This window comes from Meles meles, chromosome 12, assembly GCF_922984935.1.
Source record: "Meles meles chromosome 12, mMelMel3.1 paternal haplotype, whole genome shotgun sequence".
NCBI classification, from domain to species: Eukaryota; Metazoa; Chordata; class Mammalia; order Carnivora; family Mustelidae; genus Meles; species Meles meles.
In genome coordinates this window covers 15,168,313-15,194,363 of record NC_060077.1, presented here as the reverse complement: position 1 = coordinate 15,194,363, position 26,051 = coordinate 15,168,313, and the positions used below count along the sequence as shown (strand labels likewise).

The 26,051-nt window shown below is 53.8% G+C and overlaps 2 protein-coding genes across 5 annotated transcripts in view; one reads left to right on the top strand and one right to left on the bottom strand.

Annotated features, from left to right (window-relative positions):
- Positions 1 to 2,515, top strand: part of CCDC92 (coiled-coil domain containing 92) — a 29,515-nt gene extending 27,000 nt beyond the window's left edge. For all 4 annotated transcript variants that reach the window (XM_046025238.1, XM_046025242.1, XM_046025240.1 and 1 more), the window contains one exon: positions 1,104 to 2,515. In XM_046025238.1, coding sequence (XP_045881194.1) covers positions 1,104 to 1,879 — 776 coding nt within the window. In that variant the 3' untranslated portion in view covers positions 1,880 to 2,515. The remainder of the gene's footprint in view (positions 1 to 1,103) is intronic.
- Positions 2,516 to 2,625: 110 nt separating this feature from the next.
- The window catches only part of DNAH10 (dynein axonemal heavy chain 10), a 146,059-nt gene continuing 122,633 nt past the window's right edge, over positions 2,626 to 26,051 (bottom strand). Inside the window, 22 exon segments of the mRNA XM_046025237.1 lie at positions 2,626 to 3,529; positions 4,017 to 4,162; positions 5,215 to 5,395; positions 6,786 to 6,953; positions 7,045 to 7,256; positions 7,435 to 7,566; positions 8,008 to 8,179; positions 8,782 to 8,877; positions 9,045 to 9,254; positions 9,955 to 10,155; positions 10,732 to 10,915; positions 11,933 to 12,084; positions 12,610 to 12,764; positions 13,325 to 13,429; positions 14,646 to 14,919; positions 15,946 to 16,175; positions 16,834 to 17,113; positions 18,435 to 18,582; positions 18,867 to 19,088; positions 20,260 to 20,477; positions 21,392 to 21,528; positions 22,640 to 22,821. Coding sequence (XP_045881193.1) covers positions 3,383 to 3,529; positions 4,017 to 4,162; positions 5,215 to 5,395; positions 6,786 to 6,953; positions 7,045 to 7,256; positions 7,435 to 7,566; positions 8,008 to 8,179; positions 8,782 to 8,877; positions 9,045 to 9,254; positions 9,955 to 10,155; positions 10,732 to 10,915; positions 11,933 to 12,084; positions 12,610 to 12,764; positions 13,325 to 13,429; positions 14,646 to 14,919; positions 15,946 to 16,175; positions 16,834 to 17,113; positions 18,435 to 18,582; positions 18,867 to 19,088; positions 20,260 to 20,477; positions 21,392 to 21,528; positions 22,640 to 22,821 — 3,952 coding nt within the window. The 3' untranslated portion in view covers positions 2,626 to 3,382.

Here is a 26,051-nt window from a genome sequence, read left to right as displayed (position 1 = left end):
AGCCTACACGTCTGGGGGCATGGGGGGAAGATACAGGCTCCTGGACCCCCTCCCCTGGAGGTTCTGATTCCGAGGCTCAGGGAGGGCACCTGAGAATCTGTTTAGAAAGTGCCCCAGTGAGGGCACCTGGCTGGCTCAGTTCATAGAGTGTGAGTCTTGCTCTTGCAGTTGTAAGTTCGTGCCCTCTATTGGGTGTAGAGATTACTTTAAAACAGTAAAAGTAAAGAAAAGGAAGTAAAGTGATGCAGTGACTGAGCACTCTGGCAGCTGGGGAAGTCTGGCTCTGTGTGATTAAGAACAGTTGCCTCAGCTCAGTGCATGTGCATCTTTTATGGGGAATCTTCTAGAAAGGATGCACGTGTGGAGGAGGAGGTAGAGCAGAGTTTTCTATAGAAGGGTGGAAATCAGTAAAATAGAAGGTGTTGATCCCTGGGAACAACGGTCACCAAGAGCCTTTCTCTGGAGTCTCAGGGAGGCAGGGCAGGCAGCCGGAGTTGCTCCTGCAAAGTCAGGAGCCAACAAGCATCGGTCCATAGCCCTGGCTTTGGAGCCCCACTTGGCCCGCATGCCCACGTGAGACGTGCCCGCAGACACCGGCTCCTGGCCCGGCACAGGCCCCCGAAGCCCAGGGGAGTCCCTGAGTGGCTGACGGTGGACACACACGGGGAGGCACAGGCCGACAGGATGAGCAGGGGGAGGCGGCGGCCTCCCCTCCTGTCTCCTCTGCAGCTTCAGAGCTGTGTTGCTCAGCTACGGACGGAGTCTATAGAGGTCTTTCCGAACGGTGCTTGCAGTAGAGCGGGCGCCTAGTGAATGCCGCCCAAGCAGACAGGAATAAACGGGGAGCAGCTCCCACTAAGTGTCCACTGAGGGCAGCTAGCCTGGGGTTGCCCGTTGTGACCTCCGCACTTGCGAAGCGCGGAGGCATCGCTCTGTGCGGTGAGCCAGGGAACGGGGCGCAGCAGGCACTCAGTCTGCACCCACTGGGAGAGGGCGGGGCGGTGGGAGCAAGAGGCTCCGGGGAGGGGAGGCCGGCCTAGCCAGAAGGACTCCTGCCTCCGCACTGGGGGTGCTAAATCCTGCCTCTCGGCTCGCTCTTCCAGGAGATGGGGCTTCCAGAAGCAGCGAACTGAAGAGAAAATGTGAGGAGCTGGAGGCCCAGCTGAAGCTGCAGGAGGAGGAGAACAACGAGCTGCTCAAGGAGCTGGAGCAGAAGAATGCCATGATCGCCGTGCTGGAGAACACCGTCAAGGAGCGCGAGAAGAAGTACCTGGAGGAGCTAAAGGTGAAGAGCCACAAGCTGAACATGCTGTCCAGCGAGCTCGAGCAGCGCGCCGGCACCATCGCCTACCTGACCGCCCAGCTGCATGCCGCCAAGCGGAAGCTCCTGAGCGCCGGGGGGGCCTCGGATGGCAGCCCCTCCGGGAGCCCCGTGCTGGCCAGCTACAAGCCGGCCCCCCCCAAGGACAAGCTGCCCGAGACGCCCCGCCGCAGGATGAAAAAGAGTCTCTCAGCCCCCCTGCACCCGGAATTTGAGGAGGTCTACAGATTTGGGGCCGAGAGCCGGAAACTCCTCCTGCGGGAGCCGGTGGATGCCATGCCTGACCCCACCCCGTTCCTGCTGGCCAGGGAGTCCGCCGAGGTCCACCTCATCAAGGAGAGGCCTCTGGTCATCCCCCCCATCGCCTCCGACCGTGGCCCAAGCGAGCAGCACAGCCCGGCCCGTGAGAAGCCGCACAAGGCTCACGTTGGGGTGGCCCACCGCATCCACCACGCCGCCCCGCCGCAGGCCCAGCCCGAGGTGGAGACGCTGGCGGTCGACCAGGTGAACGGAGGGAAGGTCGTGAGGAAGCACTCAGGGACGGACAGAACTGTGTGAAGCCTGCCCCAGGCGACCCTTCACCCTCGGCTGTCGATGCACTGTGATCACTACAAGGAAAAACTCATCCATACCTTTTTTTTTTCTTACTTCCCATGCATGCCAAATTTTTTTCAGACCTGTCAACAGATGATTCTTCTCCTGCTCCTCTTGCCCTCTTACTGACACCAAAATACAATCGTGTCCCTGCTGCAGAATACGTATTTACTAATCGCTGTGGCCAAACACCTCTGTGCCGAATTGCTTGCTTCTAATCCCACTCTGTGTAACCTCCGCGCGCTCGTGGACCGAGCACAGGCCGCAGGCTGCATCACTACTCGACGTTAACAAAATCGGATAGTCACACGCCTCATTATACAGCCGGAGCAACACATGCTGGCCGACCTTGACCCCTCACTCCAGTTTCCAGGGCAGCCCGTCCAGAGCAGCCCCTGCTCCCTCCTGGAGACCCTGTAACCTCCCAACAAGCCTTTCCCAGGGCGGCACGGATAGCCTAGCAGCTGTAGATGTGTATCTCGGGAACGAAATAAGATGATGTTACTTCTCATACCACCACAACCTGAACGTGTGTTCATATTTTTTGTTAGTTTTATCCAAAATGTTCAAGATCCCAACAAACTTTATTTTCTAAACCTGCCTCTTTCTGTTTTGTGTCTTTTATTAAACCACCTGAGGGAGGAGCTGGGGGTAGGCTGAGGGAGGGGGAGAAACAGGTGGCCGCCCCCCAGCCCTGCCGTAACTACAGCATTCTTACCCCATGTTCTCCCCTACAGCTCCCGCCCCTGAGAAGGCTCTGTGTTTCCAGGTTCTGGCAGAAGCTCCTTATGCCCATGACTGGCCCCTCCCCTCTGCCCTGCTGGTGCTCCAGCGGGCTCCTCCCTTTCAGAGTGTAAAGCCACTCCTGCCCTCGAGCAGGCCTGGCCCCCCAGGGTGTGTGGAAGGAAGGGATGCCCAGGATCCAGGCCCAGATGCTCTAAGTCTGCCCCCAATCCCATGCAGATCCAGCCAGGGTACGGGTAGGAGCTCATACAGGGATGACATGCCAGCTCAGGGAACTCACCCCTACTTCCACCTGGTAGGCTGGAGAGCTCTGGAAGTGAGCAGAGGGGGGCAGCAGGCAACTGTGCCATCTCTGGTGGGGTGGCCCAGGAAGGAGACTCTGCCAGACCCTGCCCAGCAGCCCAGGACTTTCGCCTAATCACACATCTCTAAGAAGGGAAAGAAAACGACATACCTTAAAATGTTCTCTAGTATTTACTTCTCAAATATGCAGAATCCTTAGAAACAGTTTAACTCTTTAAGTTAAACTTAAGAAACATCTTCATTTCTACAGAAAAAGTAAATCAGCTGATTTCAAATGAAAAGAAAATCCCATGTCTGTCCATCCCCAGCCGCTCCAGGCCCTGAGAGCTGACCGCAGACGTGACCACCGCAGCAGAATGCCTACATTTCCACGGCCAGCCACGGACGGAGCTGGGTGTGCAGGTTTCTTGGCCCAGAGGGTCAGTCGGAGTTCAGGGTGAGGCACACCCCCTGCAGCACCCAGTGAGAAATGTGCTTGGAGGTGAAGAGATCAGCTTCAAACACCAGGCCAACACCCATGGCGTTCCTTCTCATGGAGGTGGTGTAGACCGGTGTCCGGAAGGTGTTCTGCAAAGGAGAGGCAAGTGAGGGGCACCACAGGAGGGCAGAGGAGCTCAACCCTGGGCTATGGGATATTCAGTGTGCGAGCTGATGGTGCAGTGCACACACACCCCCACCCCCACCCCAGCTGGGCTGCCCTCCACAACCAAGCACAGATAGGGCTGCTGCCCGGGGACACGCTCAGGAAATGTGGATCCGAGCTGCGTGAGCCAGGAGGACCCTGCTGCTGCCGCCGCCCTGGGTGTAGGGACTTGCGTCAGGCAATGCCCACAAGACGTGATGGGAAGGGAGGCATTTCTCCCTAAGTTAGGCTGGACCACAGCTCAGAGTGTGAAGCCATGCCGCCCGGCAAGTCTCTGCTTACACGCCTGTGCACGTGTGGGTCTTCCCGTGAAGTGACTCCACGCTCTTGCCCTGGCTCAGGGCTTCCCCCATTCATGAAAGGTTAAAGGGCAAGACCATCTGAACCACCCCAAGCGTGACCCCTCCCCACCTGCAGTTTGAGGCGATGGGCTTCGATGGGGATGATCTTCAGAATCGGTAGATCGACCACCAGCACCTTGGGTTTGCTCTTGATAAGACATCCTCTTTCTACATCCCAGTCAGCGCCTTCTAGATACAGTCCTGAGACGAAGCATCCTGGAGATACCAGGAAGAGACCGGTATTCACGGGGAGGCGCCGGCAGCTCTCCCGGATGTCCACGGCTCACACACAGAGACAACCAACCGACTCTCCTTCCCCAGACACAGCCCAGGTCTTCTTCCAAAAGGGGAGGCCTTCCTTCCCTTTGCCGAGCGACAGCCCAAACAGGACGGTCTGTAGACCCCACTGAGCCTCCTCCACAGTCTCAGTGAAGGGGACAAGGGGTGGTAGCCTCCCCTAGCAATCTGCTTCAAGGCTCACAGCCCTAGACCACTGGAACCCCCGGGTTATAAAGACAGGAGCACCAGTTGGTACCACAGCAAGGCCAAGTCCGCCGCCCTGAGCCAGAGGGAGTGGGAGCAGGGAGCCAAAGCCCAGCAGAGAAAATAGTGTCTGGAGAGCAGGACACAGCAGACACGCACAGCGGCAGAGAAGAGAACAGTCACCCAGAGAGTGTGGTGGCCCTGACACCTGCCAGTTCCTCCAAATGCCATGGGGATGGTGAGCACCCCTGTGTCTCCACTGTGAAGCCTGTCTAGGCTTGCTCAAGAGGGCTTTTGTTGCTCGCGGTTAAATGTCCTCGGACTCCGGGGCCCAGCCCTGGGAAATGGCAGCTCCCTGCCAGAGTCTGTGGCATCACTCACCAGTGTGAAGGGACCTGACCTTACATTTTAATGGATCCGACCTCGTCTGACCTGCCTTCTGGTACCCACGCCCCGGTGCCCTCAGGGTTTCCAGGGAAGCCTTCAAGTGATCCAGTTCTTTGAAAGACCTAATTCTGACCAAGAAGAAGCCCACTCCTCACAAACAAGCATGGCGAACAGGGTTCAGGCCTCTCCTGACATCACCCCAGGTCTCAGTGCTGAAACTGGAAGAGCAGCGCATGTGGTCATCCTCAGAGGTCAAGACGCAGAGAATGCACACAGCGCCGCTGTCCGCAGCAGCCTCACTTTCAGATGTGGGCTGGCCCCATCTCGGCCCACACCACGCTTGTTGGTCTGACTCGGGGACGGCTCAGGGAGGAGCCTCCCCAGCAAGCTGGCCGTACCTTGTCCTGCCCGCTCATTCACTTCATCTGCATCTTGGAACTTGGTCACTTGCGTGAACAGAGTGGAGCGGTCCAGTGGCCAGTTGTTCCTCCGGCAGGTGGCCTGCACCAGGGCCGTGAGGTAGGACTCTGGGATGTGCAGCCCCGAGAGCCACATCACGCTGGGCTCACTCTCGGTGACCTGGAGGGAAAGGAGGGAAGCTGGCAGGAGCCTGTGGACACCATCAAGTGCCAGAGCCAGTGCTGACCAGACGTTTGGTACATGACAAAAACATGGTTCACCTTGGCAGCAAAAAGATGGGCCTGGGAACAACCGGGAGCCTGCTGGGGAAAGCAAGCTGAACTGCCTGATTCCAGAAGGAGCAAAGATTTAGATATAAAATAACAAAGCCACAGAAGTACCAGATCAAATCTCCACTGAACGTTGTCAAGATCTTGGAGTTGGGAATGCAAAACCCAGAGGCCACACAAGAACAGACTGATATATTTGACTAATAAAAATGTAAGACTTTCTTACAGAAAAAAAATGCCATAAGCAAAATCAAAAGACTTTTGGCAAGTTGGGGGAAACACAACACTGGCAGGCACAGGGCTAATCTCCCTGAAAAACAAAGAGCTCTAAAAGACCATTTTAAAATGCAGAATTTGAGGGCGCCTGGGTGGCTCAGTGGATTAAGCCGCTGCCTTCAGCTCAGGTCATGATCTCAGGGTCCTGGGATCGAGCCCCACATCGGGCTCTCTGCTCCGCAGGGAGCCTGCTTCCTCCTCTCTCTCTGCCTGCCTCTCTGCCTACTTGTGATCTCTCTGTCAAATAAATAAAATCTTAAAAAAAATAAAATAAAATAAAATGCAGAATTCGATAAAAATGAAATCAAGACACAAAGACGATTCACAGGAAAAGAAATGAGGTACGCTCGGCCTCACCATAATCAAGGAAATGCACACCCAAACGTATTACTATTTACCTATCAGGGAGAAAAGATCCAAAATATTAAGAGCACACAGTGTTGCCGAGAGGGGAGGGAATGCTTGTGTTCATTCACTGTGGTCTCCACTTCTCTAGAAGACCCTCTGACCAGAGCTGGCAGAATGTGAAATGCACAGGCTGGGACCAGCTCTGCCACTGGAGGGACTGACCCGTGAAATACACTCGTGCCTGTGACCACGGACACAGGCGCCAGAGCATTGCCCATCCTGGCTAAGAGAGAAGAAACTCAAATGGAAACACTTAAGTGTCCATCTGGGGAAAGGACGTGGAGCACCTGTAAAACAGAGTCCCCTGAAAAGAGTAAGTTCGATTTAAGGGTACGTGGAGGAACAACGGCCAAGATGGACTTCAAGATGAATAAATCAGATTGTGCATACTAGGCTTCACAGTCTTGAAAACAAAACAAAAAGGAAAAAAAAATACAGGTATGCCCGTAGAGTCAAAGACCACTTCTAGAACACCCAATCAGCTGTGAACAGAAGGGACCACTTCTGTTGAGTTAGAGAGGGGCTGGGGGCTGGAGGTGGTGGTGGGGGGGGCGGTCCAGGCCAAACCAACAAAGTGACAGTTGCCGTTTGCTTACCCACGATGTGTACTGGCTGAACCGCCGCAGGAAGTACAGCATCCAGTTCCCGAGGGACTTCAGCGTGTCTGGGGCAAGCTTTCTCCAGATATTAGGGATTTGCCCGAGGAAAAGAGACCTAGCTACGTCATCTAACTCGTTGCTCATTCCAACTTCCCCAGCCAAGGCCTGTTCACAGAATCAAGGGCAGTCAGGGGAGACCGTCAGAAAACTGGGTGGGGCATCGAGGCAGGGGTGTGCCTGTTAGGGACAAGCTCACCCTCTGAAGTTCAGCCAGAGATCTGGACATCCGTATGACGAGCTTGTTGAAGCGTTCCAGCTCTTGCAGAAGGACCACTGACGTCGGGGAGATGCCCACCCCAAGTTGCTTCCTGATCTGGTCCAAGTCAAAGATTTTGGGCATCTTGTTTTCTATGTCCTTGGCAACATGGCCAATGTAATCATCTCGGCTAACGCCGCTGCTGGATTCCCCTAAAACCAGGACACTTTTTAGGGAAAGCAACAAATCTGAGTGTTAGGACTGGGGCATCCTGAGCCTTCTGGTTCTTGGAAAGGCAGCAACAATATACAACCTACAAGCACCAACAGCACTGTGTGCCAACACCTTCCACCCTAACCAGACAATTCTGTCTTCCGCAGTAGACTTCACCTGTCTGAGGCTGCAGCTCCAGCAAGTGGGCCCACATGTCCCGAGCCGCCTGAGTGTAATATCCAATCTCAGCATTGGAATGAAGACCAAACACTTCGGGTGTGTTGGTCAGTGGGAGGGCCTCAATGGCTTCTATAATCAGAGCAGAGAATACACTATCACACCACCCTCTATTTCCGAGGGCCCACTGCCTCAGAAATCCCCAGATATGCAAGATTAATTTCTTGCATGTGTTTTTAAATAAAAATTCTTTACCACCACACCCTAATCCAGCTGTATGTCTATCATTTATGAGAACGGCTCACTGGGCTTCCCGGGGACCACTCTGCCCCTCCAGGCAGAATCTGATATTTCATCCTAAGACAGGAAATTTGAACTAACACCATGAACACTGAGGCTATAAAGAACACACTGAGCCCCCTAAAAAACGTAATGGAGCGCGCCCACCAGCTGAGGACGCCCACCAGCAGAGGGGTCAGAAGAACCATCAAGAAGAGAGAACAGCTGAAATGTGTGGTGGGTCTCCCTTAGAAAACACTTTTAACATACATTTTGATGCCCAGGAAATCTCACCAACGAATTTTTCCTTTACATCACCAACGGGGATTTTGTAGTCTACTTCCTCATTCCGGAAGAAGTGGAACGGCTGGAAAGTGTCAAAAATGAAGTCTCCCAGGTACTCATCCATGTAGATGGTCAGGATGCGTCGATCGAAGCTGTCGATGGCCCGTCCTCCATACATGACCTAACGTACAGGGACTGAGAGCTGGCCTGGAGTACAGGACCCAGCAGGGGACTCCTGAGACCTGACATGCCCTCCTGCTGGCCTGGCCACTGTGCAGCTCAAACCATGCCGATGGCAAGCCTTGCAACCATGGTGAACAAGAGGTGCCCTCACAAAGTGTGGCAAGCCCATATGCCATTTGTCAAACCCCAGAACATAGTGAACAGACCACAAAACCACCAAAGAAGCCAGCCGCCACTTTGGTCTTTGCAATTGGTGACGTCCCTCTGTGTGCCACCTGCAGGCCATGGCGGGGGGGGGGGGGGGCGTATAAAGTAATGGTCTCCAGAGTGGCCCTCCATGGCCACCAGACAGGAGAAGATTACAATGACAGGCCCAAGGCCATGCCGACCCCTACAGAACGCAGCCCCCACAGTGATGTATCCAGAGCCTGCATAGAAATGGAGCCCAGCAGGAGAAAGACACCTGTTCGATGAGCCAACAGAATTCCTCAGAGACCTAGGGCCTTTAAATGACGGGTGGCAGAAGCAAGTGGGGAGTCACCAAGGGCTCAGAGGTGCTGCACAGGGCACCAGGTCACAGCCCACAAAAGACACTCCTACCTCTCCAATGAGGTACTTGAGGCTGCCCCACGGGATCTTAGGGTCATGTTGCTGGAAAGCTTTTGTTAGGTACGTGTTCAGAATCTCCATGCAGACCTTAAAAGAGGAGGGACAGGCATGGTTATACTCCACCCCACAAAGTCACTCACCCGCTGACCCTCTCCTGAAGTGTGGGTGGGAGCAGCCGGGCTGTCGTGACCTTCGAGAAAGGGTGGGGGGAGACGAGTGGGCTGAGGGGGAACAGCAGCCACCGCGCCCTTCACCTGGAAGTCAGACTCGTTGAAGTCATAGTACACGTTCCACCCGATCTTCCCGAACTTTCTCCTCTCCTGCACCACAGCGTGGAAGAACGCCAGCACATAGACCAGCGACTTGAAGGCCGGGTGCGGACACTGCTCCAGCATGTCAGGAGAGATCTTGAAGTACGTTGCTCTCATGTTGAGTTTCAGCCCGTTGGGCGGCTCCGTAACAACCTGTCAGAAGACACATCGTGGCCAAAACCACAGACCCATGAGCCTGGACTTGGAAGAGGCAAGAGGCAAACTGTAGATCTCTCGGCTTTCCCTTCACCTCTGTGCGGCCACCCTTCCCCTCCCTGACATAGCAAACATCTCTTGGGAGGGGCCCGGCAAAGAAGTTAAGGAACGAGAGATTGTTCTGACTCCTGTTCATCAACTGAAACAAAGAAGGCTCTTTCACTGTCTCTGGGCGGTAGACTCTTCAAATGCAAAATGGAAGTAGTTAAGTTTTCCCTCAACCGGCCTGGATGACAGGCGACAAAACAATCTTTCCAAACACGGCTTCTCTGGAGAGTCAGTTAAGCGGGATGGATAAGCCGCTAGAGCACAGCAGGCCTATCACTAGAGAGAAAAAAAGGTTTGATAAATGTGAAGTTTGGGAAAATGAACCTAGATAGTATTTTGGATACATGCAGAAGTGGTTGGACAGGCCTGAGAGTCGTAAATGTCCCCCCAAAACTCATCGCCTAGTCCAGGACAGTGCCTCGCTCAGGAGAGAGAGGGAGAGACAGACGCGGGAAGGGTGGGCGTGAGGGTCCTACTGTGTCCCAGGTTTATTTCCAAACACACATGCACGCACACACGGCGGAATGGCAGTGGTCCAGGGCATGGAGCTGGGGGCATGGGCGGTGGGGGGGTCTGTCTGAAGCCAGACCTTCAAGGACTTCTGCAGAATCCCAATGGGGAAGCCCTTGGTGGGGTCTGTGGTGAGCCACAGGCGGAAGTCCGGGTGGGGCTTGGTGATCCTCTCCAGGGACTTCTCCAGATCTTTCAGCCACTGGACCAGGAGATGGCAGTTCTGTAGCATCAGCCACTGCCCACGGGCCACTGCTGTCTCCAGCAGCTGCAGAGCCACCTGCACCACAAGACAGGGGAGCAACTGGTGTCCCAAAGCCACACTTGCCCCATGCTCTCCTAGAGATGCACTCCACGCCCCCCCTCCAAAAAATAAATAGCCCACACCAGCAGGAGCCACAAAGAAGCCAGGGGCCCAGGAGCTCCAGAGGCTGCGTTCAAAGAACTGATTGCTCAGAGTACCTTCAGGGCCACTGCACCACTGGGCCAGTCCAGGTTCTCTGGGACAGTAGCATAGACACCCTGACTTCGGCTGCGGCCATGCCCCAGGGGCCATGACTGCCCTGATCTGAAACGGATGTCACCAAGACTGGAGGAGATCACAACTAAGTGCGAACAGACATTAGGAACAACAGGCCACAGCGGCCAGGCGGGGTCAGCAGTGACAGCGAGCTTGCTCAAGGACCATGCAGCTGTCACACATCATCCGGGCCCTGAGTGTTGCTGCCCAAAGGACCGGAAATGCACCCAGCTCATGCATGGAGCAGCACCCATGAAACCAGATACTAACCCACTGTGAACAGAGGCCAGGGACCTCTCTTAAATTCAGAGTTCGTTCCTTCCAACAACGAATTACCTTTTCTTGGCCTTGACCCATGGCAAGGAATTTGAGGCGGTTTCCTCCAAAACCACTGCGCTCGGCTAATTTCATAAGGTCGCTGGCAGGGTCAGAGCCGGGACTGAGGATGAACACAATGGGCGAGTTTGGAGTGCTCTGCTCAAAGATGGCCTCAAAGCTGATCATGGGGGGCTGCACATACCTAGTGAAGGAAACAAAGCAGGGACTTGGAGGACAGCCACAGCGAACTCGCCTCGCCACATCTGGAACCTACCAGCTGTTCCTCTGGCATAACTCTGCACAGGTTGGAGTCCAGTGTCTACACACTCGTCACACCCGGGAGGGTGGACTCCTAGGGGACATGGGACCCACTGTGTCCCCCAGCACTCTCCAGGACATCCGTGGGGGCGCCTCCCAATGGACCCTTCCAGGCAGATGTCCCCACAACACCCCCAGAGTCTCCATGCCTACAACTCCACAGGTACGTCCGGAATGGCCCACTTGTTGAGATTTTTGAAAATCAGTTACCAATACATCAGGCTTGGGCAATTTCTCATAGAAATCCAAGTTTGTAGCTTCTTTCCAAGAGTCGGGGGATCCAGTCACTCAGGGGCGCCCTGCCAGCTGGTGTCAGGAGCTGAGGGGCAACTGTCCTGTGGGCCAGGCTTGAGCTCTCCCACGCGCCGCCACCCCCGCCAGCCCCGCTCACTCATTGCCCTCTGAGTGGGGTTTGCAAGCCCAAGTTATCTGCCGGGCTTCCATTCCAGAGTTGTTCTGCCCAATATGGAAGCCACTGGACGCAGTGGCCACTGAGCACTGGACATGTGGCCAATCCAAACCCCGCTAGGCAGTAAGCTCAAGTTCACACGGGACCTCGATGAGTTAATACCAAAAATAAATAAAGTATCTCCATAATGTTTGTATGGTTACATGTTTGTTTGGTTACATGTTGAAATGATATTTTAATGTGCTGAGTTAAATAAAATGCTATTAAAATTAACTTCACCTGTTTCTTCCTGAATGTGGCTTCTAGAATACTTGACACAAGCAGCTCCCGCTATCGCTCTCCTGAACAGCTCGGAACTAGAGTGACCAGCACTGCCTGACAACAGGGCGGCGGCAGCTCTCTCAGAACCCAGGCAGCCGTTCTATCTGCAAGTCCAGGGCGCAGGGGAGACGCGACCGCAGCAGAGCCGAGCAAACTCGGCCACACACTTACTTCTCCCCCATTGTTTCAGTCACGTAGTCGGTCACCGCCCGGTACACCCGATCCACACGGAAACAGCGCAGAATAAGCAACTTCTGGAAAGGGGTGACGTTGTTGTAACCCAACGGGAACGGGAACTGCTCGAGGGAGTCGAGGTCGCACCACTGGGAGAAGCACAGAACATTCATGGTGGCGTCAACCCAGAAACGGTACAGGCCCCCATTGTTACATGAAGGTCCCAAAAGTCACTGTAAAGGAGTGAAACCTACACAAGTACAAGCCTCAGGGCCACTTCTAGTCTGATCTGTCATTTTCTACCTCCCCACCCCCCAAAATACTACGAACTTCAGGAAGAGAGGAACTTAGTCTTTTTCACTGTTGAGTCCCCAGTGCCCACCAAGGGACATGGTCCGTGACAGGTGCCCATTTCTCAGATGGATGGATAGATGGGTGGATGGATAGATGGATGGATGGATGGATGGATGGACAGAAGGATGGACGGTTCTCCCACCAACACTAGCGAACCAGAAAAAACAGAATTCCATCAAGGGTGTTGGAGGGCGCTGACTCCGCCCTGACGGGGTCACTCAGGCATATCTTCTCACTCACAAGGAGTAAGGCTACGTTTGAAGTCTCAAGACCACCGACATGGAAGGAAAGGAAGGAGGAGAGACAGAACATGGTCTCACCTCCTGCCAGACCGCCACGTGTTTCTCCACATCATCGGGAAGATTCCCGAAGTTGTCTGAGAACATTTCTGATAAAAGCATGATATCCTCCCATCCCTGGTCAGACAGCCAAGCGCAGGGCTTTTTCCGTCGGCTCTTCTCCAGGGAAATGTTTCCTAATCACAGCAGAAGAAGGGAAGTCAACAGCCAGCAGCAGTGCGGGCAGGAGTGAGCAGCTCCGGACTTCAACTTCTCCCACTCTGGTGACAGACCCGCGTCTCCAGAGGGGACGGACAGAGAAGGACATGTAGGCTTGCCTTGTCACTGCCCAGGACCCGTCCCAGGCGGCTCAGCCTGGCTTCCCATCTCGGGGCAGCCTGTGGGCAGACCCCCGCTGCTCTGGGCCAGACCACAACCATTTCTGAGGCTGCAAGTGTCAACTGAAATATTTCGTAACGCGGTGCTCTGGGGGAGGCGCCTGGGGGGCGCAGTCAGTGAAGCATCTGCCTTCAGCCTTCCTGGGATCAAGCCCCACGTCCAGCTCCCTACTCAGCGGGGAGCCTGCCTTCCCCCACCCCCTCCCGCCATGGCTCCCCCTGCTAAAGCTGTGCTGCTTGAAGCTGAGTTCTAAGGAGAAGTTTGGTAATACCGCGGTTTAACAATCTTATGCATGTGTGCAGTGGGGGTGGGGGTGGTCAAGGGAGCGGGGAAGAATGAGAGGAGGCACATCCGTCACCTTTTAAGAAGAACTCTAATTCTTCCTGGGGGACTCGGCCTTCTGCTTGTTCTATCTTGATCGTCATATTGAAAGAAAAGAGTAACTTGTGTCTCTCAAACAACCCTGGAGGGAAACATCAAGACGGGCACCGATGAAGTAAATTCGCTTTCGAAGTGGAGTTTCCTTCATACAACAAGCTTCAGTGTAGAAATGAGCTGCAAGGCCCGACATGGAGGGGTGCCAGCCCACCCCCAGCCCTCTGCCCCGGGCGCTGGATGTCCGCGGCATCTCAGCACACACAGTGCGGGCTCTGTCTGCACGTGGAGCCCACGAGCCGGCCTGCGGTCATGCTCACTCGTGTGGGTCCGCAGGGGCCCTGCCCACCACGCCCACCAGGGAGAGCAGAGCCACCTTCTCGACCGAACACAGGCCGTTTGCCTAACTCTGAGTGTGAGCTCTTTGTCTCGTGTCGTCTAGGAGAGGCGTTGGCATGCTCCCTGTAAAAGGCTAGAGAGGAGACGCCTGGGTGGCTCAGTGGGTTAAGCCTCTGCCTTCGGCTCAGGTCATGATCTCAGGGTCCTGGGATCGAGCCCCGCATCGGGCTCTCTGCTCAGCAGGGAGCCTGCTTCCTCCTCTCTCTCTCTCTGCCTGCCTCTCTGCCTACTTGTGATCTGTCAAATAAATAAGTAAAATCTTAAAAAAAAGAAAGAAAGAAAGAAAAAGTCTAGAAAGGCACTACTTCCGACGTTACAGACGGGGCTCCCTAATAAGGACTCTGCGCCCCTGCAGCAGGGAGGCAGCCGAAACAGACGTTCAGACAAACGGCCCGCGTTCCAGCAGCACATTATTTACACGAACAGGCAGGGGGCCAGACCCGGCCTGCAGCTCACCATGTGCCCACCTGGGCGGCACAGCAGGCGCATTCCACCAGCAGACTCGTCAGGGATGGCGGGATGCTGAATACAAAAGTTCTTTAAAACACACACGTGCACACACACACAGAAGAAAAACTGTCTAAATCAACATCTGTGATTTGAATTCTACCTTCTTGGCTGCAGGCATTGGCTACGTAACCGAGCCCTATAGGGACAACAGTCCTCGACCTTCCTCTTGCCCAACTGGAACGGGCTGAACTGTGTTCCCCCAAATCCATATGTTGAATCTGACCCCCAGGGCCTCCAAATGTGACCATGTTGGGAGAAGGGGCCTTTGAAGAGGGAATGAAGGTAAACAGCCTGTCGGCGTGGGCCCTGATCCCATCTGCCTCTCGTCCTCAGCAGAAGAGATGTGGACACACAGACGCCAGAGAGGCGCGCACGCAGACCAGAGGCGTGCTCACCCGTGCAACCGTAGTTATAGATGTTGAAGGTCAGTGTGTCCATAATGTTCCGCAGTCGCTTCACGAGAATGGAATCAGGCAGGGACTTCTTAAGCGACAAGCCGAAGACCTCCAGGAAGGCGATGAGGGAGTACTGGTACATGGCGTTGACGAGGGCCATCTCGGACAGCACGAAGAACAGGATGGCCCCCCTCCTGGCGGCCGGCCTGTAGCCGTCCCGCAGCCTGTCGATGTCCAAGGCTGTCTTCTCTGCCAGCTTGAGCTTCTCCGATACCTAAAGAGAAGGTGCACGTCACCGTGGAAATGGGGAGAATGACACCGTCACCAGGATGACTTAGGAAATGGGCGAGAAGGTAAGGAATGCAGAGAGCAAGACTGGGAGGGAACAGCAAAGAAATCCGTGCGATGCTCGGGGGGCTGCAGAACACGCCCCTCTTGCCAGATGTAGTGGATGTTTGCTGGCTGGACTCCCCAGCACCTGTGCCCCATCCTTCTAATGACAGTCCCTGACTTTAACTTGGAGACTCCAACTTCCCCCTCTCGTCCCATATGTGGGGTCCACCCCAACCCCAGGAGAGGAGCATGTGACCCAGGCCCCAGCCAGTCCACACACAGCATCTCCAGCCATGAGATCAGCCTGGTGTAGGCATGTGACTAAAATGACTCTTGGGACATTCATGATAGGGACAGGTAACGACTTTCACTCTTCCCTTTAGACCTTAACCTGAGGGGCCATGAGGCCATACCCACCTGGTGACCATGAGGAGAGCTTGGCTCATGGGGAGGCAAAGAATGAAGCCAACCCAACAAAAGGTCCAGCCCAGAAATGGAGAGAAACTGAGTCCTAATGTCATGTTTAGATTTCTGGATCCAGCCCTGCCTGAAGCCATCCCTGGACTTTCTGTATTCTAAACTAATAATTTCCCTTCTGACTTAAGCCAAGTAGAGCTGGCTTTTCTGTCATTCTTGACTCAAAGAGGCTGATCTAATGCACACGGGTCCCTGGGAACACCTCTAGGGCTCCCCTCCCCATAGCACACCCCCATAAAGGTGGCCTGTTCTCATCAGGAAAAACCTCAGGTGACTAAGGGCCCAGATCTGGTGCCAGCACAGGTGGCTGTCCGCCACACCCCCACCTTACCCCAACACCTCAGCTTCTAAGATGCAGGAATGAGGCCCTGAGATCACTGAGCCCAATTTCCTCCTTGAGCAGATGAAGGGATGGACGCTCCAAAAGCGCATCCAGGAACCACGCCGCTCCCTCCCTCCCAGGGCAATGCACCTTCCATGCAGCCGATACCTCCATGGCCTTGGATTTGGTCTCTTCCAGGGTCTGCACCAGCTCCACGTTGTCCAGCATGTTCCCCGTGGAGGTCGCCAGTTCCCGAAGGAGGGAGTCTTCCAAATCCTTCAGCAGGTTCTTGTTCTCACTTGTCTCCTGGATGAGGTGCTCCCGCTGCTCCTCCAGCTCGTGCCTCTCATAGGCCACCAGCACGCTCAGCAGCTGGTCCTCGAGACCTTTCAGTGTGACTGTGGGAGCAAGGGGAGGCCGTCACCGCTGGACACCCCGCACCTCCTCACCTGCTGCACGCCTGTGCCTGGGGTGGGTGAGCAGAGGGTGTGGCTGAGCCCGCATTTGGGGAACTTGAGGACTGGCTCCCGCCATTGCTCCAAAGCCACAGGTCAGAACAGCCCGGAGATGCTCCTCCACAGAGTGGTGGGCAACAAGCGTGCAGAGGCTCCCACCCGATTGGGCAGCCCGAGTTGAAAGCACTCCCAACCTCCTTAACCCATGTAGGCAGCTGTAGGACAACCCTCGAAAGTGTGAGAAATGGCACCCAGCTCCTAGCAGACTTCAGCTGGGAGGAGGGGAATCCAAAACCATGCCACATATTTAAATGCACAGCAGAGTAACTTCCTGCCCCAGCAGAATGGGGATCCTACCCCACTCCAAGCGTGGGTATCGGAGCCCTATGGTCCAGACCCAGCGCGCCCCAGACACACGTCTCCCTGCCTCTCAAGGGGGCGCCCAAGCCTTCTTCGTGAAGAACCGGCCGATGAAGATGTGACCCTGACAGCATGACCTGGGGTCAGCAAACAAAACGGAGTCCCCTGAAAGCCCTGACTTCCCAGTGTGGTCTCCGTGGTAACCACCCCAATTTGCCACTGGGCTTGTATACATCCTCACCTGTGTAGTTGATGACCATGGCCTTTCCAAACACGGACGGGGTGTATCTGGGATTGGCCAGCTTGGTGTTTAGGTACAGCCTGAAATTTGAGTCGTAATCCACTTCCTTATCCCCCAGTATGATGAACTGCCGTCCTTGAGACACTTTGATATTTTTCTCTAGGACATTATCAATCACGGGGTCGATGTACTCATCCACGTCATGGAACAGGAAAGGGCTCCCATACTTTATGGACATCTCCAGCTGCTTCAGGAAGTCGGGGTCATTAAAGGAAGCCACCTGGAAGACAGGGGTGCTGTGTGCTCGGCAAACACACAGGGAGAGTGCCCCGGGAGCAGGGAGTGGGCACGCCCGAGCCTCAGAGGGAGCCAAAGCAGAGAAAGAATGGGGGTGGGGTGGGAAGCAAAGCACAAGACCCATAGAAACCAGAAACCCATCAGGTTCAGGGTCTGAACAGCCCAACGTAATCATGACAGAGTCTCATGACCCCTCGCAGAATGGGCCATCTCGGGCCCCCGGCAGGCTGAGGGCTAGGGGAGGTCAAGGACCAGCTCTGCATTAATAATACTTGTCTCACTGTAGCTCTGTGTATATTTTAGAGACAGACCTGACCCCAGTAGCATGGACATTCTCGGGAGCAAGGACCAGAGAAAAACCATCAGGAAAAAGTAAAACTGAGAATCATGGGTTTGTGACTGGGCCCCAGAAATTTCATCCAGGAAAGCTGAATACATACGCCCACCAAAAAAACAAACAAACAAACAAAAAAAAACAAATGGCACATGAACGTTCACAGTAGCGTTATTTGTAACAGCCAAAAAGTAAAAATCATGCAAATGTCCATCAATGGATAAATGGACGGTAGAATGTGGTCCATCCACACAATGGACTATGATTCAGCCACGAAGAGGAAGCACGGACTCCTGCTACAACCAGGATAAGCCTAGCAAATGCAATGCTCTGTGAAAAAAGCCAGACACAAAAGGCCACACAGCGCATGATTCCATTTGTGTGAAACTCTCCAGAGGAGGCGAATCCATAAAATACATTAGTGGTTGCTAGGAGACGGGGAAGGGGGAAATGGAAGGATGATGGGGAACAACGACTAAAACACACAGCATTGCTTTTTGGGGTAGTAAACCCTGATCCTGGTGATTGCACAGTTCTGCATATAATACACAGAGGTGTATGCTTTCAAAGGGTGAATGTCACAGTATGTGAATTACATCTCAACCCGAAGATCTTGAGATATCTTTCCTCCAGTCCAAAGGAAAAAAGTGACTGAGCATCTCGGGCCACCACCTTGTACAGGTAGGGGGATACAAAGATAAGGAAAGCACGATGTCCAGCTTCAAGCTACTCACAGCTGGGAGGCAATGCACCGGTCAGAAAGCAAAGCCCAAGGCAGGTCACGTGCCCTCAAGAACTCAGCAGGGTGGGTGAGCAGAGAGGGGGAGGGCTCCACCCAGGGGTGGACAGGACATTTCAGCTCAGCACTGCCAGGGCACGGGGCTGCCAGGTAGAGACGGCAGAAGAGGCAAGCTGTGCCCTGAGCGCGGGAAGTGAGAGCAGAGGACAACTGGGGAGGAGCTGGCCATACCCGCAGGTTATTTTTCTCTTCTTTTCTCTTTATCCAGTTGAGGGCCTGCTGCTGGGGGTCAATGCAGAGGGCGAAGCGGCTGGCCCGGGTGGTTAGGATGCCATTCTGAATCGAGAGCTCATCAGGGGGCAGTCCCTGGGATCCCCACCTGGAAGAGACAGTGACAGGGAAGTCTGTCTTTCTTGTCAAGTTGTAACCGAGTGCTAAGGGTGGTAAGATTGGCCTTCCAGAACAATCTACCAACCCCCAGGCTGCTCAATCCTTCCCCAGGGCTGCGGAAGCTGGATTTGCAGCTCACCCTGCTGTTTCTGTACAGTCAAGCTGGCTGCATGCCTTGCTCTCCCCCGCCAGGGTGATACCCACATGGACCGCTCACTGCCCCCACCCCCGCCACCCGGCACCCCCGTCCTCTGGATTCAGGGTCGCACACACCTGCTGATCTCAACATCATCTGTGAGCAGGTTTTCTAACCGGAAAGGCTGGCTCAGGGGAATCTCCCGCTCCAGGATGTCATTCTGCCAAACTTGGTAGACCATCTGGTCACGGAACTCCCACGTGAACGCGCCCTCGTAGCTCAGGAAAGCCGCGCAGAGCAGGCAGTCCCCCAGCAGCTTCACCCGCCGGTGCATCAGCTCATCAAGGTCATTCAGCCACCTGGCGCAGGAGACGGGGGCTGCGGTAAGCTGTTAGCTTCCAGCACAATCAAAAGGAACATTCACAAAGAACCACCTTGACACACGGCTAACGGGGCCAGCCAGAAGGAAACATCGTTGGAGATAGTCCCTTCTTCTAGAACCATAGTTGGAAGACCTTGTTCAATTTTAGGGCTCAGCAGAACCCAGCATCTAATGGACAGGAGAAATGTTTGTGGGAAGCATCTAGTCTCAAAGCTATTTATTAAGTGGAATTAACATTGTTTCTTTTTTTTTTTAAAGACTATTTATTTGATAGAGATCACAAGCAGGCAGAAAGGCAGGCAGAGAGAGAGGGGGAAGCAGGCTCCCCACTGAGCAGAGAGCCCGATGCGGGGCTCGATCCCAGGACCCTGAGATCATGACCTGAGCCGAAGGCAGAGGCTTTAACCCACGGAGCCACCCAGGCGCCCTGTTTCTGAATGCTTTAATCAGCAGTTTGCTGACACGCCCACCAGAACTCCTAAGCTCAGGTCTTGCTTGGTGACAAAATTCTACCCAAGATAAAAGGGAGAAGATGTTTCCGTTGGCCCCTTCTGCTAAACGGCGAAAACCTTCTAGGTTTTAGAACCACTGAAAATGGTTTGTTTCCCACAAGCAAACAGTATTTTCTAGTGTTTTCCATATCACTTGTGCAGATGCCTGATTAGAAACTACTCTCTCATCCAGCGGACCAGCTCTGGCCAAACAACCTTGCCCCGAGGCACCAGACAGCCCCACCTGCCTAAAACTGAAGCTCAGGATGGAGCCAGGCTCAAGAGCCCTTCGGAGACAGCTGCCCCACTGAGATGGACTCCTCCCTCCAGACCCACCCAGGCCGTGCTTGGGGTTAAAGACCACTAGGAAGTCAACATTTCCAGAACAGACAGAACCTTGCCAGAGGCCATGGGTGCCTCCCTGTCTCCGCAGCTAGCCTGCCTCCGTCACCCTTGACAACTATCCAATAAACCGCAGAACGTGTAAAATGGCCTTAGCCATGATAGTAGTGAAATCCGAACTCTCCCAAGAGGTCTCCAGATAAAAGCACAGCATGGCAGAAAGACGACAGGCTAAGAGATTCGGGCCCCAGCGCCAGCGGACAGACCACAGGGTTTCCCTCAGGGCTGTCATGGAGGGGTTCCTCAGCCGCTGACCTGATGTTCTCGGACCCCAGCCCCGAGATGAGCTTGTCCGCGGCAATCAGCCGCCTCTCCATAATCTCTGCTTCTTCCTGTAGCATTTGCTTTTCCAGAATGGCCGCCTCGTACTTGGCCCCCAGGGCTTCCAGCTCCCTCTGGATCGCCGCCAACTCATTCTGGATCCTTTCTAGCTCGCGCTTAGTGAGGTAGAAGTTCCGCTCCAGCCTGGCCACCTGAGGGAAGACAAGTCCCAGAACGGTGGGGAGGGGACCACAGTGGGGCAAGGACAAACGAGTCTAACCCCGGGCTTAGGTCTACACTGTGTTTCCTACTTCTTGGGGCCACTGTGTGCCCTGCCAAGGTACGTGGCTCCTTTCCTTAGTCACCTAGTGTTGGCCTCAAAAGCTCTAATCCCACTGGAAAACAAGATGTCCCACACCCAAGTTAGCAGATGACTTAATTTCCATGTGCGCTGAGGTCACGGTAAAATGACACTGTGGTTCTAAGTCAAAAACTCAAAAGAACGTGTCAAGAACAGTCCTCACCTTCCACCTGGTCCCAGATTTTCTAGGAACAAAATTCTGAGGGATAAAGCAGTGTCAAAATAGATCTCAAGATGATCAAATCAACCTTGTAACTCTCTTTGTAGTCCGTGTTCAACATGTTACTTTGACCCAATGGTTCTAGGTGGGGCTGCCCCAGAGGACAGATGGCCATGTCGGGAGACATGCTGAGTGGTCAGATCTTGGGGGTAGGGATAATGGCATCCAGTGAGCAGAGGCAGGGGTTCCATTACACATCCTACACCCCCCACCCCAGAGAATGGTCCAGCCCCAAGGGTCAGTCGTGCCAAGACACAGAATCCTGCTTGAATTACAGAGGATGATTTTTACCCGTTTATCCTACTCTTTCCACACAAAATTTGAAAGCCTTCCAGACTTCGGTTCTGTCTGCCCATTCACACTGTCTAGATGAGAGTGATATAATTCAGGCTTATCATTTATTAGCGGTGGTGGAGGGGGGAATGGTTATGTGATGGAAAATCAGAACCTTGCCCGCACTTGTCCAGCAAAGCTGTGGACATATTAATTCCGACTCCAGATTGCTCCCTTGGCAGCTCCATTTAGGTCTTACGCATGGACAATACCTTTTCTCTTTTGGGCTTGATTTCTCTAAAAACGTCACAGTAGCCCATCACAGCTTCAACAAACTTCAGCATCCCCAAGCCTGCTTTGCTCACAGCTTCCATTTCTTCAGTTGTGGTATTAAGAGTCTTCAAGAGACCTGATGATCAAAGATGGAATGATCTCAATGGGTCACAAGTCCCATCTTGGGAAAATAAATTGCCAATGGACAAGCGCCACTGAATGAATTTCGTGTAGGTGGGTGCTTAAGACATGAGTGAGGGGCACAGGTTACGGCCACCCAGGACATCCCTATGATCAGGGCACCTCTGCGTCCAGGGTGTCCGTGGGGACCCCCAACTGTGCATCAAAGTGGCTCAGAGCAGGTAGCTAGCTGGAATTCATAGGCCATGATGGGTCACCATCACCTCTCCCCGCCCCCTCACCCCAGGGGTAATTTCACATGAACGGAAACCCACCCAATCAATATTCAGGTAAAGAGAGAGGTCCTTGGCTTTTTTGTACTTGTTGCTATCCTTTGTGTTTCACTTAGTTTTGTTTCTGAGTGGCTGAGAAGGAGCATTTGATAATAACATTCTGAACAAACCATGAAGATAAACAGTGACACTGTGAACTTGAATGGCTTTTTGCAAAGACTGAAACCTCGTTCCCACTGGCTGAGTGAGCATCTAGGTAGGACAGGCATCGGGCTCAAAGGGAAAGCCGGCATTCTACAACCGAAGACGGGGAGGCTGGCTGTGGGCAGTACCAACCCCTCCCTGCCCGTCTCCCAGGGACCTACGGGAGACTTTATACTGGCAAAAGGTGCAAGGGAGACGTCAGGGTTAGACCACCTCTTGCACCACCAAGCCTAATGCACAAGATGGACTGGAGAGGCCGCCAGGCTGGGTTCCATAAGAGGATCCTATTTCCTAAGGGGAAACGCCAGAGTGATTGCTCTTGAATGTTCGGAGGGCATAGGCTGCTACTGACCATCCAGCTAGCCTATGCCGTCCCAGGCATAGGCTGCTGCTGACCATCTAGCTCCCAGCCGTCCCACCTCCCACAACGGTGCCTCCACCTTCCTTATTTCCTCTGGGAATGACCCTTCGTCAGGACCCTATTCCACACAAAGGGCCACAGTGACAACTGACCCCAACAGTAGGGTCGGCCTCCGACAAGCCCCCTCTGTGCTCTCCATCCCTGCTCCCAAAGCCTGAGCTGTCAGACGGAGACGGACCCTGGCTCTTCCTGCGTCCATCCGTACACACCTCTGATATTTTTCACCTGGCTCTGCATGATCGAATCAAAATCAATCTCCATCAGAGACCTCAGGAAATTCGGGTCAGACATCATGCCCTTGGCGGTCTTCCAGTTGAGTTCCTTGTACCCTTTCATGATGAGGATGCACTCACACACCGTCTGCACCTGTTTGGGGGGCTTGGCAAAGGATCTGGTGAGAAATAAAAATGTGCGTGAATCAGACCCAGGACGTGCCCAGGATCTAGCCTAAATGAGAGTTTAGAAAAGCTCCAGAAAGTTCCAGAAAAAAATGGCTGAACCCAGAGTCTTTTCTTAGAGGTGACACAGCATGGAGGCCAAGGAAGCCACATCCCAAGAAGCCAAGGCTCCTCCAGGGGGCTGCTCCCAGGGCAGGGACTGGTCTCAGCCATCAGGGGCCTGAACCACAGGGGCGGGTATCATTAAAACACAAACCCAAGCCATGCAAGCGTGAGTCAGTAGGTCAAGGAGGAGCCTGAGAATCCATGTTTCTAATGAGAGCTTGGGGCAGCTTCTCAGACTCTGCCGCGTAGCCACTGGCATTACTGCCAACCTCCTCCTCTTCATCTTCGTCCTCTTTTCCGTTTACTAGATGAAGAGACGGGGCTCAGAGTGGCTGGACAGTCTGCCTGTGTCCACACAGCCTGTGGGGTCCAGGGTCCCCACATCCGGGGCTCCTTCCAGGCTATGTCACCCCTTACCTGTTTCCTTTGCATTTGAGGAGACCAGACGGTCACTCAGCTCCCCCAAACACTCAGAGGTCCAGTGCCCACCCCCCTCCAGGGCACCAAGACCCCCAATGAAGGGGCGAGCACGCAGCAGCACCAGTACACACTTGTAGGAACGGGAGGCATGTTAACTGCACTGGGGGCGGGGCAGGGGCGGGAAGCAGGGGCGCTGGGCTGCTCTCGAAGGCTCTCCACGCCACATGAGTCCTGCAGACGCCAGAACATGGAGAGAGCCAGAAGCTTCAGGAAAACGATGGAGAAGAGGTGAATGGAAAGAAGGAAAAGAGAGAAGACGGGGAGATGTGAGAGGCCCCCGAAGATGACATAGCGGGGGAGGCAGGCAGGGGCCCAGCCATCAGCAGAAGCAACCCAGAGGTGAGTGGGAGGGCAGGAGGGGTTGAGAGCACGAGAACAACCCAAGCAGGGTAGAGGTATGGAGACTGTCTCTACTGGGCAAACGCCCCGGCCGCCCTGGCCCCAGGACCCCCGCCTACCAGCCTGCAGACAAGAGAGGCGAGAAGGAGTGACGCAGCACAGGGACAAGCCAGGGCAATGACTCCAGCATGAAGATTGGTGATTAAAGTGGTGGTCCTGAGTCACCAGGGAAAGGTGCAATTACACCGGCATTAGGTGCTTGCGAAAGCCCACAACGCCGTCAACTGTCTTTAAAAGGTTTTCTTCCTGGGGGTATGTAGGCCAGGCCCAGGCCACTGATCTTTGAAGGATCAGAGGAGGAAAGAATCGGTGAGATGTTTTTAGATAGAAGACAGAAAGGACCCCAGCCCCAGTGACGGGTCCTGAGCCCGTGGGCAAGTTGTAAACTATCCAGCGTTCTCGGTTTTCCCACCTGCAAAATGGGGAGGCAGAGCCAGACCTTCCCACCCCCAAACCCTGCGAGTCTGTGAAAGTGACGTTCTCAGCCATCAGCTGACAAGTTAGTACCTAGAAGCGTGTTTCTGCAGAAGGTTCCGCTGTCGTAACACAGGACAACTGTGGTATTAGTAATCCTGAGGTTCTCAGTCTGGGAAATAGAAACATTTTTGTTTCATTTCCTTTCTCCTATCACAAAAGAAACTCAGGAGAGGGCACCTGGGTGGCTCAGTGGTACAAAGCCTCTGCCTTCGGTGCTCGCTTCGGCAGCACATATACAAAGCCTCTGCCTTCGGCTCGGGTCATGATCTCAGGGTCCTGGGATTGAGCTCTGCATTAGGCTTTTTGCTCAGCGGGGAGCCTGCTTCCCCCTCTCTCTCTGCCTACTTGTGATCTCTCTGTGTCAAATAAATAAATAAAATAAATAAAATCTTTAAAAAAAGAAAAGAAAAGAAACTCAGGAAAGTGAGAGAGAGAGGAGGATGATATGCTGCCCTCCCCAGAGGGAAAGAGTCGTCACAAACGCCACTCCCTACCTTCCCTCACTCTAATTACCCTGATGCTCTGACTGTGTCTGCTTTTCCCTCAGCCCAAGCTCCTGGCTCCCCTCTAGCCTCCATCCTACAGCTGGTGGATCCCTACTCTCTAGTCCCAGCTCAGTGTAAATGTCACTTTCAAGGGACGCCTGGGTGACTCAGTCGTTAAGTGTCTGCCTTCAGCTCAGGTCATGATCTCAGGGTCCTGGGATGGAGTCCTGTATCAGGCTCCCTGCTCAGCGGGAAGCCTGCTTCTCCCTCTCTTGCTGTGTCTCTCTCTGTCAAATAAATAAATAAAATCTTCCAAAAAATAAGTACATAGATAAATAAGTGTCCCTTCTAGGGAGCAGGGGAGGCGCCTGTGTGGCTCAGTCAATTAAGCATCCAGCTCTTGGTTTTGGCTCAGGTCGTGATCTCAGGGGGTTGGGACAGAGCCCCACACTGGGTTCCACACTCAGTGTGGAGTCAGCTTGAGTTTCTCTCTGCCTCTGCCCCTCACCTGCCTCTCAAATAAATAAACCTTTAAAAAAATAAATATCACTTCCTGGGGAATACTTTCCCCGACTCCCCACTCCCCAGACTAGGTGAGGTTCCCCCGTTATCCACAGTCATGGCAGCAAAGACCTTCCCACCCTAACTTCTTGGGTGATTTTCCTGTACATGTGGGATTCCTGTATGAGTGCCCGTGCCTTCCTGAGAGTGTCAGTTGAATGTAATGAAGGCCTTGCCTGCTGGCTCATTGCTGCTCAGCCCCAGTGCCAGGATGGGGTGGTGGGGGGAGGGCATCGGCACCCAAAGACTACCAAATGAATGGAAGGAAGAAGATTAAAATCGCAAGCCAGTAACGAAGGGAACCTTTTATACTACAGAGGATCATCCACTTCTGATCTTCATGACTCCATCTCCTGCCTTAACATCTGATGGTTTCAATAAAGAGGACTGAGCATTACAGAATGAAACTGTCAAGATGTCAGTGCTGGCTCACCACACTTAACATCCGAACAACCTAAAGGAAGCCAGATTATAGTCACCTGGAAAAAATAAAATTGGATCCAAACTCACAGTGAACCCCTGGAAAACCCAAAAGATCAAATATTTAACTGTACGGAATTGAACTGTAAAAGTATGGGAAGAAATCATGGGGAAATTGTTTTACAATCCTATAGTTTTAAAAGGCCATTTAAGTATGACGCAATATCCAAAGGCCACAAAATAAAATATTGCTAAAGTCTGTCGTGTAAATACAAAAGTCTTATACACAGCAAACA